Genomic DNA, 16,091 nt, shown 5'->3' on the forward strand with positions numbered 1-16,091 from the left:
GATTGAATGACATATATTAAATTTATATAATAAAAAAAACAAATTTGACAAGTATAAAATTAATAAATTTGTATTTAAATTGAAGCTTTAAAATATAAGTAAAATTAATATCAGCGGGTTATGTAAATGAATCCCCCATTTTTTTTATGTAAGAAAATTAAATGATGCACGAAAAATATACCAAGGTTACTCGCATTTGTATTTACACTGTTAAAATATATATATTATTTTATTCTTTAAAAAAAGGGGACAAATCCAATTGAAATAGTAAAACCCTTCTTTGAAAAAAAGGAAATCCAATTGAAATAAATTAACATTTACTGTAGAGGAATTATCATTGGCTAGCGCATATATGATTGATTTTAATATATTTTAGGAAAATACAGGATTTCACTTTTAGTCCTTACATAGTTTTAAATTTGACGATTTAAGCCCATCGAATACTTATTAAGTATTCCTACCCCACAAGCAACGCATCTCTGCGTGTTCATCATCTCTCTCTCTCAATCTCTTTTCTCGACGAGACTTTCTGGATCAAGCATGGATGAAGAGTACGAGGTTATCGTTCTCGGCACCGGTCTCAAGGAGTGTATCCTCAGCGGTCTCCTCTCCGTCGATGGCGTCAAGGTCTCTCCATTCCTCTTCTCTCGTAGCTTTTGATCCATGATCCGGATTACGATCTATACTTTTTTTAATTGGTATTATGATGAACGGATCTCAAAATCAGATGAGTTCTCCGATTGTACGATTTAGAGTTCGATGATGAATTTCAAAATGTATAATCCGGTTTAGTATAAACCGATTCTAATCAAACTGGTTTGGTTTTATGATTCGATCTTGATATATGTTTGGTTTATGATTACTTTAGAAATGGGGGGGACTTTGTTTGTTATGTGATTGCTTCGATCTGATTAAGCCAAGGCATTGGTTTTGGTGGATATGATGATGAATAGGTGCTTCACATGGACAGGAATGATTACTATGGTGGTGAATCAACATCTCTTAATCTCAACCAGGTTCTTCTTTCTCACCTTTGCTTTAGTGGTTTTGTGGTGGTTTAGTTTATTAGAAGTCACATTTCTTATTTGTATTTTTTTCATTTGCAGCTTTGGAAGAAGTTCAAGGGAGAAGACAAGGCTCCTGAGCATTTAGGTGCTAGCAGGGACTACAATGTTGACATGATGCCTAAGGTATTTTGTTGCCGTTCATTTCATTTTATGCCATGACTCACACTAAGTCTTGTCTTTTTCAATGTGATGGACTTAGTTTATGATGGGAAATGGCAAGCTTGTGCGTACCCTTATTCACACGGACGTTACAAAGTACTTGTCGTTTAAAGCCGTTGATGGAAGCTATGTCTTCGTTAAAGGCAAGGTACAAGCTTCTAATTCATGTATATTTTTTACATATGTATTTACAAAATCATTTTGCTGATAACCTCTTCTTCAACTGTTGATGCATAATATATCTGGTTGCAGGTTCAAAAGGTGCCAGTGACTCCTATGGAGGCCCTGAAGTCTCCTCTCATGGGTATTTTTGAGAAACGTCGAGCTGGAAAGTTCTTCAGTTATGTTCAGGATTACGACGAGAAGGACCCCAAGACACACAACGGGATGGATTTGACCAGACTTACAACCAAGGAACTGATTGCGTAAGCTGATGATTCCCTAATCCCTTCCTAAGCTTGATTCTGGTTTTTTCTGACATTCTTTTTAGTTAGACTAACCATTTAGATGACATTTTGACAGGAAATTTGGTCTTGATGAGAACACTATTGACTTTATTGGTCACGCAGTGGCACTTCACACCAATGACCAACATCTCAATCAACCCGCCTTGGATACTGTGATGAGAATGAAGGTGTGCTTTTGTCAGACTTGTCTCCTTTTGTTTTAATAGTTCTATGTTTTGTTCTGAAGTAGTTAAGTTTGACATTCTCGCTTTAAATGGTTGGCTTAGCTCTATGCGGAGTCTCTTGCACGTTTCCAAGGAACCTCTCCATATATTTATCCTCTCTATGGGTTGGGAGAACTCCCTCAGGTTATTCTCTCATTCTGATATTTTCCTTGGTTGCTTGAATTTTTCCTGAAGGTTTAGATGATTAATTTCTTTAGTGACTCTTCTCTATCTGTTCTCCTTGTTCAGGCATTTGCACGACTTAGTGCTGTCTATGGTGGCACATACATGTTGAACAAACCTGAGTGCAAGGTATTTCTCTTCCTCCTTTTTATACCTCTTTGTTTTTTTTCTTGTGGTGCAAGTCTGGTAAGAAGGGTGTGAGATGCAGGATAGACTCATATACAACAATGTTAATATTGTGGCAGGTAGAGTTTGACGAAGAAGGTAAGGTTACTGGTGTAACATCTGAAGGAGAGACTGCTAGATGCAAAAAGATTGTGTGTGACCCTTCTTACCTGCCCAACAAGGTAATATTGAAGTTCTTAGCATGTTCAACGTATCAATTATGATTTAAGCTTATCCTTCTTCTTCTTCTGGTTATTTGCAATTATGTGTATGGAATGTTTCATGATATGATGAGTAATCATGTTCGAACAGGTTAGAAAGATTGGCAGAGTTGCTCGGGCCATTGCTATTATGAGCCACCCTATTCCAAACACCAATGACTCTCACTCAGTACAGGTCATCATACCTCAGAAGCAGCTTGCCCGAAAATCTGACATGTGAGTTGCCTTTAATGATCTTGTACCTAAGGTCCATCTCAGTATCATGTTAAGATATCTTAGATATGTTCTTGAGCTTGCTATAAGATTCTCCTTCGCTCATATGGCTGGAAAATGAAAGCAACATATGTTATTTTGCCATTTTTGAACTACAGTGATTTTTTGTTTTGCTATCTGTTACCATTGTCTTTATTTATTTTGGTTCTGATGTTGTGAGAGGTTTCTATGCTCTGACAGGTATGTCTTCTGCTGTTCGTACTCCCACAACGTTGCTCCCAAAGGAAAGTTCATAGCATTTGTGTCGACCGATGCAGAGACTGATAACCCTCAAACTGAGCTAAAGGCTGGAATTGATCTTTTGGGTCCCGTTGATGAGATATTCTTCGACGTGTATGACAGATACGAGCCTGTCAACGAGCCTGAGTTGGACAACTGCTTTATATCAACCGTAAGCTGAGACCAATCTTTAGTTTCTGTTTCAGTTGACTGTTTTAAGTATCTAACCCTTTTCTTGTTTGTCATTACAGAGCTATGATGCTACAACACACTTCGAGACAACTGTTGCTGATGTCTTGAACATGTATACTCTAATTACCGGAAAGGTAATGTTCTGAAATGCCCTACGGATATATATGTTGATGTCATGGAAGAAAAAGCTCGGGTTGCCTTGACATCTTTCACTTAAAATTTTGTGTTCTCTCTTTCTTTTGCTGCAGCAACTGGACCTAAGTGTTGATCTGAGTGCAGCAAGTACTGAAGAGGAATGAGGAACTTGTGGAGTGTGATCTCTCTAGTTGTTGTTTGGACTCGTGCTTTTGTGTTTCTTTTCTTTTTCATTATTGTTCGTTTTTTCGTTTGAAGACCAAACTAGACCGATGCTCAGGTCTAGTTCCCCTTACTGTTGAATTCCCGGTTAAACATAACGAAAATCTTTAAGACTTCTTTGCCTTTACTTTGTGTTTATTTATTATTCTCCTTATTGTTTTTCGGAATGTAATGGTGTATGAATGTAGTGATGCAGTAACCTACGCAAAAAATTTAACGAGAATATAACGACTTACGGGATGGATGGGAGTTGCATTGGATAACAGCTGACAAGTAGATGCAACTATCTAAGTTACAAATATGTTGTGGACATGAACAAAAGGTTTCGTGGTGTAGTTGGTTATCACGTCAGTCTAACACACTGAAGGTCTCCGGTTCGAATCCGGGCGAAGCCATTTATAATTTTTTTGGCAGAACTTCAAAATGAATGTTAACATTTCTAGTTTTTAAGAAAAAAGAACGCCGTTGCCGGGGATCGAACCCGGGTCACCCGCGTGACAGGCGGGAATACTTACAACTATACTACAACGACTTTGTTGAAAAAAGAATGAGTATTATCTATTTGTCAAAACTTGGAGCAAAAAAAGTTCGAGACAAATAAGGATTAGTGCTAATCCTTACAATTTTTCTATAGAGAAGGGGAAACATATTGCTTCGGTATCAAATTCAAGTGCGATGACTGCATATAATTAATAATCTAATTGTCGAGATTCTTTCATATGGCTGATGATAATCAGAGTTTTTATTTTTACTTTTAAAAGCACAACATCAAATCTTGGTATCGATGAAAAAAGAATGGTGTCCTGAGACGTAAACTTTGACAATTCGGACAAAGTTACAAAGCGAAGAAGAATATCTTAGTGAAACTGGTCAAAGTAATTGCCAATCATCTTCATGCTCCTCACCAGATATCTCTGTAGATGATGCCACAGTGCTGGTTTCTGCAATTCCACGCTCACCACCTCTGTGAGATTGAGTCACTGTGAACAAAGGAGCACCGTTGGAGTCTCCTGCTAGCTTCGTTGCTCGGATACAGAAATCATCAAAATCATCTGTGTTATAACAAAGTAGCAAGTGATTTCAGCAAAACTACATAAACCGACACAGAAGCGTATCACTAGAAACCAGTACAAACCTTTGTCCCGGCAATAGAATCCAAGAGCTAGCGATGGGTCTAGTGACTCCAACGGAACATAACGAAGTGTACTGTAGATAGCAGATAAGTAGGAGTAATAACAAATGAGAACCAAGTAGAAACAAAGAACTAAATGAGGCTAAGATTATCAATTCAACTCACTTGCAATGGTAAGACGATGTGTCAACATCTTGAGTTTCTTTGTTCACTGTCACTACCTACCAACCATTACCGATAAGAGGCTTAATCAGTGAGACCGACATGTGAGATGAAGCACATGGATGATTAATATCAGTCCCCAAACCAATTAGACAGTAGGTATATTAATGTGACAAAGACTAATAATTATATCATGAATATGGACCATCTGGATATATCTCAAACTTCGAATCAATTCATGCCAGATCAAACGTTGAGTTTTTTCTTTCATAATTCTAAAAGGAGGAGTTATAAGGAGTGATCAGGAAAACCTGTTGAACATCGTGTGGGTCAAGGTAGAAACCTTTGTCTTCTTGAACTCCAACTATGTAAGTTGATGCACCTGGTTTGCCACCCAAAATCCCAAGGCTTTGAGGGAAACTGAAAGTGGCTATCAGAGATGGAATGTACCTGGCAACAAATTTAAAACCTTCTTCTTTCAGAAAGATCTCACTGATTGCACACAAATTCTGTTACAATCATATTCTCTCTATAGTATATAGTTTAGATTCATGCGCGTATCACTAAACACGATCATGTTTCATACCTTGGGTTCACTTTGTCAAGTCCAAGAACCAGTGGGACCAAGAGAAGAATTGAAGTCCACTCAGTTTCTCCTTTTGAATATTCCAAACAAGTTTTGGCGACATCTTCTATACAGAGAATTGGAGCTCCACCTCTCTCCCCATCTTCACTACCAGAAACGATATGAACAGCCATGGAACACGAGCGGTCTTTGACCTCAGTTTCTTCTCTTTTCTTCCGAGCTAATGATTCCCATGATCGACAAACTGCATACGGTCCTACCCATGACCCAGCAGCCAAGCCATAAGATTCTCCAGCTAGTATAAGATTATGTATCGAAAACGCTGAAGCCTCGGAATCACCAAAAAGTTCTAAGATCTCCAAGTATTCCTCTTCAGGCGGCTGCATCATCAAACCCAACAAGCTCATTATAGTATTGTAATATTTAGTGATTAAGATAAGAGGCGGAAAAACACAACTAACCTCAGATTCCCTTTTCCTCCAGGATCTTCCCAACCTTTGAATTAGCAATGCCTGTTACATATGGAACACATACCACGTTAAGAAAAATGTGTAACTTCAAGCTATAAGATAATAGCTAATCACAAAAGCAGACCTGTGCAAAGAGCATCTGGCCGCTTCTAAGCATGCAACCCCAACCCACATCACTAGTATAAGTTGTGTCTCCAATAGGCTCAAAACCTGTAAAAACAACACAATGAGTTTTCTGTAACCACTTAATAACACTAGCTTGATCTGAAGTGAATCTACAAACCTCTACGATATGTCACTAGTATTAAGGACGAAAAGTCTTGTCTGAAAGCATCCAACACACTGCCAGCATCTGCATCTGCATCTTCTGAGGATTCAGCATCTGAGATTTTGTAACAGACACCCAGTAGCCAAATCTCACTTGTAGTGCTGGGAATACCGGTCCTACTGGGCCCTAAAACACGATCTTGAAACCTCCTAATAGCCCCACTAGCCATAGAAGAAGCTGTGTTTACAATGAGTGTCCAACCGTTAAGTGTGGATTTATCACGTTTCTCATCTGCGGTTGACGAAGAACATTTTGAAGGAAGAAATCTATCACACATAGCCTTCATTCATTACCTAGAAGTAAAGACCCAAATAATGCAACATGTCTTGTCTCATAAAAGTAAAATAATCCCAGAGAAACTGCAATTGAGAGAGATTTAAAAAAATGCATCAGGTTAACACTGAACATACTTAGCTCTCAAAGTTAGCTAAATCACACAAATTTAAACCACAATTTATCTCCTATACACTCTAGAATGAAGAGTTAGCTCACAAATATAAAACTAAAGTCAAAACTGATATAAAAGCAAGCATAAACCACAAAAATACTCACAGATAATCTTCTACACTACAAAATCAGAAACAAACACAGAGCTTCAACAGGTTTATATCATCAGCACAAGAATGATCTAATGAACACAAAACGATCAAGATAGAAAAAAGGCCATAAAAGCGTCATAGCTACTCGACGTCTCCCAAGTAATTGAGATTCGAGACGAAATCATGCAATCGAAACACAAGAGACCTCTAACGCAGATTCTCATTCACGGATCTACAGTAACTACAATTCCGCAACTATACAGTAATATTATTGCCAACAGAGGCGCAAGAGTAGGAGTTCGATTAACCACACAGAGATTCCTAAGTCCGATTCGAGAAGCGAGATTTGGACACGTTTCGAATTCGTAGCAGAAGGATCACCTTGATAAGACCAATAGAATCGGTTCAGGCTGACTAGAGAAGACGGAGATAAGACTTGCGGCGAGAACGGGGCTGCGAATCAACGGAGACGACAAGTTTGAAATTGAATTGGACAAGATCGATTTCGTGTTATCATTAAGAAGGAAAATATTAGAGTTTCGTCTTTTCTCTTTTTTTACGTAATTATCTTTTGCTTCGAATCGGGTTGATAAAGTTATATTAAAATTAATTAAACGGTGCATCCCAGGCAATAATTAAATATTAAATTAAGGACTTATGGCTTTACATTAAGATGAACATTAGAGCTAAATAAACGTGGATGCGACTACGGACTATAACAATGCACACTGTAATAGTTTGGGCCTGTCAACTCAAGCCCATTCCATTCTAAATATTAGCGGGCTTGCATTACTCAACGAAACTACAGTTTTACCCTTTGCGCGCCACCCACCATCGCAAAACTGCCGTTCAATTTCTTCTTCGCGTCTGTTTGTTCACCCTGATGATCGCATCCCATCATCTATTCTTCTTCTTCATTTTCAATTTTACTAGGGTTTTGATCTTTTACAGAGATCTCTCCGCCATCGAACTTGATTGTTTCTCTTATATCTCTCTTCGTCTGCGTAACTTCACCATTTGTGCTTGATTTTCACTCGAAATCTCAAAAATCAACATCAATTAAGGGATTTAATTCGAATTTATCCTATAAATCCGGTCTATTTCCATGGCTACCGACAAGAAGAAGGTTTGTTCAATCCTCGTCTTTAGTTCTGTTTAATTATTTCTCTGTTTCGTGATGTCTTTACAGTTTCCTCTGTTTTCTTCTTAGGGTTCCGGTCTGAATCGAATCAAGAAAGGGTTCAAAAAGAGTGTTCGAAGAAGATTAGAGGATCTCCGGATAGAGTGAATAAGAGGATGCCTATCTTCATAAAACGCAGTATCTTTTTTTGATTCGTTACAGCTTCATGTCTATGGTTCTACTTTACAGTTTACACTACTTGTTTTCACGTGATATTGAGTTTTAAGATATCTACCTGAAGAATAAACTTAAAAATAGGGTCAAAGATCATGGCATATTCTGTTCTTGCTCTTCATCTCACGGTTCTTCAACTCTCTGTGGCAGTGATTGCAGTTGTGGGTATCTGTCTCTTCTCACTGTTTCTGATTTTCTTTTGTTTGTTGTAGTTTTTATGTTCCTTGATGTTTAACTATCATTACATTTCATTTTGATAGGATGCTACTCTCAAGCTGTTCGTCTAGTTGCATCTGCAAAAGTGAATGCACCAACAGCCGTTCCAACGAAGACATATCAACAAAATGAAACTAGTTAAGGTTTGTATGGGTGACGGGTGTCACATTAGCCGAGGGCGGTCGGGCGTTACACTATGTTACAAGTTGGCTTACAAAGAATGGTCTACTTGAATATGTTAGCTCTTCTTTTTTTTTCTTTTGTAGACAGAGAAACGTGGATATGGGATTGCAGCAGGTGAAGATATCAATCCAGGAGAGTTCATCATTGAATATGTTGGGGAAGGTGATGTTATTATTTGGTTGCATTATACATACTTGACTTACGGTACTGCTTATTAAACTGTGACATATTCACTGTAGTTATCGATGACAAAACTTGTGAAGAAAGGCTCTTGAAGATGAAGCATAAGGTCGAGACAAACTTCTACTTGTGTCAGATAAACTGGAGCATGGTGATTGATTCTACTTATAAGGGAAATAAATCAAGATACTTCAATCATAGCTGCAATTCTAAATTCCTAATACAGAAATGCAGAAATGGTTTGTTTAACTTATTAAGTAATCATCCATCTTTTCACTTTTTCTTCTGATCCAAGTAACATTTTTTTTTCTGTATTTCTTAGGATAATTGATGGAGAGACAAGAATTGGCATCTTTTCCATACGTTACATAACCAAAGGAGAGCACTTGACCTATGACTACCAGTAAGAACATTTCCTTGATTGAATTAACTTCATAGTATAGTGTTTGGTTGTGACTTGTGACACTAATAAATATAGCAGGTTTGTTCAGTTTGGTGCAGATCAAGATTGCTACTGTGGTGCAGCATGTTGTAGGAAAATGCTAGGTTCAGACGCTAGTAAAGCTGAGAACATACCTGCATGTAAAGTAGTGACCTGGAAACCACCCAAGATAAGATTGAAAATTAAACTATATGATGAAAAAGCTTACATAGTAATGGGTATTGTTGAATAGATTTGAGTTTATCCCTCGGGATTATTTTTGTAACAATTACAAACTTGATGTTACTTCATTCATGTTCAACACACGTTTAAGGTTTATTAAAAGGATTCAAAGCTGTGATAACGATGAGAAAAGGAACCAAGTATGCAATCTCAAGAACAGAGTATATAAGAAAAAAGGAACAGAGCAAGAAACAGAGGATCTGAATCAGTAATCATCTCCCTTGGAAACAACTTCTTTGCAAGTAGGTCGCAGTAAAATGGTGTGTTTAAACTGTGATACATAGCTTCCCTTCACATCACACAGAGGAGGATACGGCTGAAATAAGAAAGACAAAGAGAACAAGATTATAAGCATTTCTTCTCCTCAGGATCATTAAGACTAGTATTGTGATTGATCATTTACCTGAACAATCCCAGCGTCACACAGATTCTTTAAAGCCATTAAGTATTTGGTTTCACCAATGCGGTCCAAATAACGTCTGCAGAAGGCTAGAGTGGAGAAGTTGTTGTTGATAGTTGCAAGTAGTTGTTTTGCTCTAGGCAGCCTTAAGGGGACATGGCGAGAGTCAAAGTTCTTCATGTAATGACTACATTCCAAGTCTTCTCTCACAAATCCTTTCCCTGCAACAGAATCACAAAACAGATGATCAATCATATTGGTAAATCCCAAAGATTGCAGTGACTTTTTTTTTTTTTTAACTTACCAGTTGATCCAAATGTTTCAATGGCATAGAATTCACCCTCTTCCATCTTTGTCTGGTCACCTCCTTTGACTATTGGAACTGATTTGCCAGCATGTATCTGATAAGGTCCAATGCTATGTCCATTCAAGTTCCTGATACTTTTAACTGCCAAAAAGTACAAAACAGGTTAGGGTTTATTCCATCAGGCATCAGATAGTGGTTGCTAGATTTGAAATTGGATGTTCAATAGTACCTGGGAACACTTTTCCATTGATTTCAACCTCATAAGATTCCATCACCTCCTGAATTGCAGCACCAATGTCGCAGAGACGAACATCTATTCCAGCTTCCTGAACCAGGCAAGAAACATACGAGTTAAGATTGATAACTATGTGGTTTCTAACAAGTCAGCCCCTAAACGAGAATCACTTCTAAGCAAGATGCTTCATCCTACTACTAGTAGTGCATTCGTATAGCAAAAAAAAAAAAGAAGAATTAGCACCTTGATACCGGTATAAGTAGCTTCACGGGAGGCTGCTAAGAGAGGATCATACATAGGATTGAACGCAACTGTAAATGCAGAGTCAACAATATGTCCTGCAAATAAACAAGAAGATATGTTAATTTCAATATGAGGAAATTAACATAAGGAAATTTGCTGTCATATACCATCAATATGTGTTCCAAAATCCAGTTTCATAACATCGTCGTATTGAAGGACAGTCTTGTCTCCGGAGTTTGGTGTCCAATGAGCAGCAACCCTGGGAGTTAAAAAAAAGGCATGAGAGAATGAACATGAGTACTTAAAAAGAATAGTGAATTGTTGATAAGAAGAGAAAGTTGAAACCAACCAGTTCAAAGAGCATCCTGTAGGGAAAGGAATACCAGCTTTCAGACCATTCTCTGATATAAGCTTACGAACAGTATCCTCAAGTGTCTCGCATATATCAGTCATCAACATTCCAGGCTTCACTATGCTTCTTACATATTTTCTAACCTGAAAAAATTAGCAAATAAATAAATTAATAAAAGTAATAATCAATGGTAATTTAATCTGAAAAGAAAGTCAACCTGGCGATGAACTTCTGCAGCCTGGCGTACAGAGTTGTATATAGGTTTCTCCAAACGCTCCAACTCTCTCTTCTCTTCAGATGTTGTTCTCCACAAATTGCTACATTACTCAGATCAATACCATAGTGTCATGACAAGACAACAGATGAAAAAAGACAAAAGCTATATCAAACTTACTCATCCTTGTACTGTTGGATTTCACCTTCTGGAAACTCTCCAGATGGGAAAAGCTTAACTACAGGGATTGTAGGTGGATCCGTCTGTTGGATCTTCTTCCTGCAAACATAATCGAAACCATCACTAAATCAAACACCAAACCAAACAAACTGAAAAAAAAAGACAGAACAAAAACAACTTACTTGCTTTTACTCTTCTTTTTCTTCTTCTTCTTCTTCGTTGATTTCTCACCTTAAAAAAAACAACAAAAGAAACATGCAAATACATCAATCAACCTACTGACAATGAATCAATCTAAAGGATCCTTTTTTAATCCTAATGGGTACATGAAACAGAGTCGCAGAAAAAAGCTCAAAACTACATGATCAAAACAGAACACCAAGAGCAAAGTATTCACCTTTGCTTCCATCTTCTTCTGCGTCTTCTTCGTTCTCTTCTACTGCATCCTCTGTAATCTCAAGCTTCTTCGAAAGCTCAGACTCTAACTGTTCCTCCTCTTTCCCTTTGGAGTAGGAGGAAGAGGACTCAGCGCCGCCATTCTCCATAGGAGCTACAACGACTTCAGGGATTTCGCTCGCCATCTTTAATTGAGACGGGAAATAGATAGATCGATCTCAAACTAGAAATCCTACTGTGGATTCGAAGAACGGGTAAACAAAGGCCTAAGAGATGATCACTGAGGTAGAAGGATCCACTCGGAGAACTATGTTCAGTTGCTTGAGTTTTAAGGAACTTACCTTGATAGTTGCATAGAGATATTTAGGGTTTAAGAAAGTAATAATATAATTGATTGATTTAAAGCTTTGCCAGACTACAATATATAGTAAAATCAAAGGGAATATTAAACTAACTAGGAAAAGATAAATCCAAGAATATGGAAAACTAACAATTAGATAACCGTAGTATAATATGTGACTTATTCTGTCACATTAATCGATCTTGTATTCGAAGAGGTAAAAACAAGTCTATTCCCTTTTACTCTGTTGCCTCCGACACTTTTTTTACGTCTTTTGTTTCTGGAAACCCTCGGAGTTTTGGGTTTTTGCACAATTACACTCTTATTATTTACAATAACAACCTATTACTATGTATTATGTCAACACAGTTCGCCATCCTTATTGGGCCTTGCCGATATCTTATCATGGGCCGGGCTTGGTAATATAATGTGATAAGCTTGTCGAAATGGAGGGAGATTGAAGAAGAGAAAAGATGAGAAAGAAATTAAAAGGATGAAACCTAGATTTTGTTCATTAACAAAGACTTTTTTTCTTTTGGGAACAATTCTCTTATTACAAAGACTAAACTTGTTTTTATAAGAAGACTGTAAATGAGAATAGCAAATAGGAGGTAACGTAGACTTGAGCCTCATCTAAGCCCATCAGTAAGTCCAGTAGTAATGCTAATTTATTTATTTGTTTAACGAATGTATGTAAGATTTATAATTAGCAAACGAATGTATGTAAGATTTATAATTAGCAAGAGTAGAGGAGAAAGATCACTGACAGAAGATTGTGGACCAGGGGCGGTTCCAGGAATAAATATATGTGGGTTCAAAAACATTAAAAGTGCGCTTTGGCTTCGATCCCTGGTTTTTGTGGTGTCAAACACCATACATTACCAACTCTCCTACTGGATTTTTGACAATTCTCTTTATCAAAACAACATTTTAACATACTTTTGTGGTGTCAAGTGATTCCACTAGCTATGAGGTGGGTCCGCCCCTGTTGTGGACTCGAGCTTATTAAACGAAGGTTGCACATGTGTTTATAGTGTATCAGAAGGGTTTTGAATTGTCTTTGAGTCATGTGTAGTGAACACAGCTCGAAACAATGCAGCATTAAAATCGATATATAGAACCCAGTTCATAGAGATTTATTGAATATTCAAAGTCATTGTTGGCGTAAGCTTGAAGAACAAGCTATCTTAAACCAAGATATGTTTGAATATTGAGAGTTATCTATAAGAGTTTTTATTGGGAGTTATCTAATAAAAATAGAAGTTATCTATAAGATTAGGAGTTATCTAAATCTTATGTATAAAAGGAGTTGTAGACGTGTTACAACACTTTGAGGAGTTTTAGAGATTGACGTGAGATAGCTTAAGGTTTTGAGAAGGAGATTTTCCTTAAGGTTAATAAGAGAGCACATTCTTGTTATTGTTGAGATCTCACATATACTTACGTTGAACTAAAACTAGATTTGGTATCAGAGCTTGTAGGAACGATCGAATTAACATCATGGGCGATATCGTTGTTGCAAAGCCAGTGGAAGGAAGAGGACCTACAATAAGCTGTCCCATGCTTACGGAGGTTAACTATACATTCTGGGCGATACGAATCAAGCTGTTGCTGAAGGTGAACAAGGTCTGGGAAGCAGCGGAGAAGGAAACATATGCTGCAGACAAGAATGATCTGGCTATAGCCCTGATCTTTCAGTTCGTGCCTGAGACACTAGTACTTCAACTAGGCGAGCTGAACAGTGCAAAGAAGGTGTGGGATTCAATACAGTCCCGCTATGTGGGGGCAGAACGAGTTCGTGAAGCAAGGTTACAGACGCTGCAAAGCGACTTTGAGAGATTGAAGATGAAGGATAGCGACACCGTAGATGACTTTGCTGGAAAGATGACTGAGCTCTCATCAAAGTCAGCCTCACTTGGGGAAAACATTGGTGAAGCTAAACTCGTAAAGAAGTTTCTGACGAGCCTTCCAAGAAAGAAGTTCATTCACATGGTCGCATCGTTGGAGCAAGTACTTGACCTTAAGACAACTACGTTTGAGGATATTGTGGGTCGGATGAAGGCATTTGAGGAGAGGGTGAAGGAAGAAGAAGAAACACAGGAGACACAGAGTAAGCTCATGTATGCAAATAGCGAAGCACAACCTACCTCAAACTCGTCAGCTCGTGTCGAGTTTCCTAATTACCAGAGAGGTCGTGGTCGTGGCGGTCGCTACTATAACCATGGAAGAGGAAGAGGAAGATACAATGAGCGGTCTCAAGACATCTCAAAGATCGTGTGTTTTCGCTGTGATAAAACAGGACACTATGCTTCTACGTGCCCTGACCGACTCTTAAAGCTACAAGAGGCCACTGAGACCAAATATGAGAGCACACAGGAAGCAAAGGAGTTGATGATGCATGAGGTAGTCTACCTGAACGAGAAGAATGTCAACCCAAAGGAGCTTGAAACAGTCTCAGACAACGTGTGGTACTTAGATAACGGGGCAAGTAATCACATGACCGGAAATCTAAAGTATTTCAAGAAGATTGATGAAAGTGTCACAGGAAAGGTGGGATTTGGTGATGACTCACGAGTTGATATCAAAGGAAAGGGATCGATTATGTTTTGCAGTAACGACGGAGAAAAGAAGATCCTAGCAGAGGTCTATTATATCCCAGATTTGAGAAGCAACATAATCAGTCTTGGTCAGGCTACGGAGGCTGGTTGTGACGTAAGGATGAAAGGTGAGCTTCTCACGCTGAGAGATAAAGATGGGAAACTGATAGCCAAAGCCAAGAGGTCCATGAATCGACTGTATAAAGTAACCATCAATATAGTCGAGGAGAGATGTTTGAAGCTGGAAACAATAAGTGAATCAGCAAGGTGGCACGCTAGACTGGGACACATGGGCAGAGAGTCTATGAGAAGAATGATCAGCAAGGAGCTCGTCATGGGGATACCAAAGATTAAGATTGACAAGGACATCTGTTCAAGTTGCTTGCTTGGAAAGCAAACAAGGCATCCATTTCCTCAAGCAACGATGTTCAGAGCAAAGAAAGTACTTGAGCTGATTCATGGTGACCTTTGCGGCCCAATCTCACCTATCACACCATCAAAGAAGAGATACATACTTGTGCTCATCGATGACTACTCACGTTATATGTGGTCGATACTTCTGAGTGAGAAAGGAGAGACGTTTGAGAAGTTCAAACTATTTAAAGCAATCGTCGAGAAGGAGAAAGGAGCAACTATTGGGATGTTTAGATCAGACAGGGGAGGAGAGTTCACTTCAAACGCCTTCCTGAGCTATTGTGAATCGAATGGAATCATAAGACAACTCACAGCTCCGTACTCGCCTCAGCAAAATGGCGTCGTAGAACGGCGAAACAGAACTTTGCTTGGAATGACAAGAAGTATCTTAAAGCATATGGAGGTTCCTAATTACTTGTGGGGAGAAGCAGTAAGACACGCCACGTATATCATAAATAGAGTAACTACACGAGTGCTCATTGATCAAACTCCTTACGAAGCTTACAAAGGAAGGAAGCCTTCTCTAGGCCACATCAGAGTGTTTGGATGTGTCTGTCATGCTAAGATCGATAGACATCAACTGAGGAAGCTAGATGATCGGTCACAGATGCTCGTCCATCTAGGAACGGAACATGGATCAAAAGCCTATAGACTACTTGAGCCGGTGAGTAAAAAAGTGGTAGTTAGCAGGGATGTGATATTTGAGGAGAGCAAAAGTTGGGACTGGAAGAAGAGTGATAAAGAGGAAAGTGATACAGGAACACTTCGTATCGAGTTTAGCGAGTATGGAAACCATGGGATAAATGAAGGTGAGAAGAGTAACGAGACTGACGAGATAGTCATTCAGAACGATGAAACAATGGTGGAAAAGGATGCAGACGATCCCATTGAGGTTTCAGATGATGATCATGACGCCTCTGGTGACTGCCTGAGAAGATCACAGAGAGAAACTAGAAGGCCAAGCTACTTGGATGATTACGTTCTTCTTGCGGAGGATGAAGGAGAATGGTTGCTGATGAGTCTTAATGATGAACCTTGGAACTTTGATGAAGCAAAGGAGAAGAAAGTATGGAGAGATGCGTGCGAGGATGAG

General features: G+C 38.6%; 3 protein-coding genes, 1 non-coding gene and 1 pseudogene across 8 annotated transcripts; 3 read left to right on the plus strand and 2 right to left on the minus strand.

The window, feature by feature from the left end:
- The first annotated feature begins 458 nt into the window (after positions 1-458).
- Positions 459-3,633, plus strand: LOC108808334 (guanosine nucleotide diphosphate dissociation inhibitor 2-like). Its single transcript, XM_057007300.1, has 13 exons — positions 459-627; positions 954-1,016; positions 1,107-1,190; positions 1,267-1,374; positions 1,479-1,651; positions 1,749-1,860; positions 1,960-2,040; positions 2,146-2,208; positions 2,325-2,426; positions 2,557-2,681; positions 2,919-3,129; positions 3,209-3,283; positions 3,398-3,633. The coding sequence occupies exons 1-13, from the start codon at positions 541-543 to the stop codon at positions 3,446-3,448; spliced, it is 1,335 nt and encodes a 444-aa protein (XP_056863280.1). The 5' UTR covers positions 459-540; the 3' UTR covers positions 3,449-3,633.
- A 194-nt stretch (positions 3,634-3,827) lies between these two features.
- TRNAV-AAC (transfer RNA valine (anticodon AAC)) lies at positions 3,828-3,901 on the plus strand. The gene has a single exon. It is a non-coding gene; the product is annotated as a tRNA-Val (tRNA).
- A 325-nt stretch (positions 3,902-4,226) lies between these two features.
- On the minus strand, positions 4,227-7,299 carry LOC108848992 (cysteine protease ATG4b). Of its 5 annotated transcripts, XM_018622476.2 has the most exons (10): positions 7,105-7,299; positions 6,478-6,543; positions 6,140-6,361; positions 5,981-6,066; positions 5,848-5,898; positions 5,387-5,766; positions 5,112-5,250; positions 4,804-4,859; positions 4,642-4,712; positions 4,227-4,558 (listed from the first exon to the last, which is right to left on the minus strand). In XM_018622476.2, the coding sequence occupies exons 3-10, from the start codon at positions 6,351-6,353 to the stop codon at positions 4,377-4,379; spliced, it is 1,179 nt and encodes a 392-aa protein (XP_018477978.1). In that variant the 5' UTR covers positions 6,354-6,361; positions 6,478-6,543; positions 7,105-7,299; the 3' UTR covers positions 4,227-4,376. The 5 variants fall into 5 exon arrangements, with proteins under 5 accessions (XP_018477978.1, XP_018477980.1, XP_018477979.1 ...); XM_018622478.2 differs by lacking the exon at positions 6,478-6,543; XM_018622477.2 differs by lacking the exon at positions 6,478-6,543 and having other exon boundaries at positions 6,140-6,415.
- A 529-nt stretch (positions 7,300-7,828) lies between these two features.
- LOC130511414 (putative histone-lysine N-methyltransferase ASHH4) lies at positions 7,829-9,330 on the plus strand (annotated as a pseudogene).
- A 105-nt stretch (positions 9,331-9,435) lies between these two features.
- Positions 9,436-12,178, minus strand: LOC108852617 (methionine aminopeptidase 2B-like). The gene is made up of 11 exons (XM_018626117.2): positions 11,649-12,178; positions 11,434-11,482; positions 11,252-11,350; positions 11,075-11,174; positions 10,855-11,000; positions 10,673-10,764; positions 10,506-10,600; positions 10,257-10,353; positions 10,025-10,168; positions 9,724-9,941; positions 9,436-9,636 (listed from the first exon to the last, which is right to left on the minus strand). Exons 1-11 carry the CDS (start codon positions 11,830-11,832, stop codon positions 9,526-9,528), a joined length of 1,335 nt encoding a protein of 444 aa, XP_018481619.1. The 5' UTR covers positions 11,833-12,178; the 3' UTR covers positions 9,436-9,525.
- Between the last annotated feature and the right edge of the window lie 3,913 nt (positions 12,179-16,091).

This window comes from Raphanus sativus, chromosome 4 (assembly GCF_000801105.2).
Source record: "Raphanus sativus cultivar WK10039 chromosome 4, ASM80110v3, whole genome shotgun sequence".
Classification (NCBI taxonomy): Eukaryota; Viridiplantae; Streptophyta; class Magnoliopsida; order Brassicales; family Brassicaceae; genus Raphanus; species Raphanus sativus.

What these genes read in the sequence shown, in the direction of transcription:
- LOC108848992 (XM_018622475.2), bottom strand. Translation starts at nt 6,470, where the DNA reads ATGAAGGCTATGTGTGATAGATTTCTTCCTTCAAAATGTTCTTCGTCA. An exon ending in ACTAGTGACATATCGTAGAG is followed by an intron (nt 6,067 to 6,139) that starts GTTTGTAGATTC and finishes TTGTTTTTACAG; the next exon opens with GTTTTGAGCCTATTGGAGAC. An exon ending in ACATCGTCTTACCATTGCAA is followed by an intron (nt 4,713 to 4,803) that starts GTGAGTTGAATT and finishes TGCTATCTACAG; the next exon opens with TACACTTCGTTATGTTCCGT.
- LOC108852617 (XM_018626117.2), bottom strand. Translation starts at nt 11,832, where the DNA reads ATGGCGAGCGAAATCCCTGAAGTCGTTGTAGCTCCTATGGAGAATGGC. An exon ending in CTGCAGAAGTTCATCGCCAG is followed by an intron (nt 11,001 to 11,074) that starts GTTGACTTTCTT and finishes TAATTTTTTCAG; the next exon opens with GTTAGAAAATATGTAAGAAG. An exon ending in CAATGGAAAAGTGTTCCCAG is followed by an intron (nt 10,169 to 10,256) that starts GTACTATTGAAC and finishes ACTTTTTGGCAG; the next exon opens with TTAAAAGTATCAGGAACTTG.
- LOC108808334 (XM_057007300.1), top strand. Translation starts at nt 541, where the DNA reads ATGGATGAAGAGTACGAGGTTATCGTTCTCGGCACCGGTCTCAAGGAG. An exon ending in ACAACTGCTTTATATCAACC is followed by an intron (nt 3,130 to 3,208) that starts GTAAGCTGAGAC and finishes TTGTCATTACAG; the next exon opens with AGCTATGATGCTACAACACA. An exon ending in ATACTCTAATTACCGGAAAG is followed by an intron (nt 3,284 to 3,397) that starts GTAATGTTCTGA and finishes CTTTTGCTGCAG; the next exon opens with CAACTGGACCTAAGTGTTGA.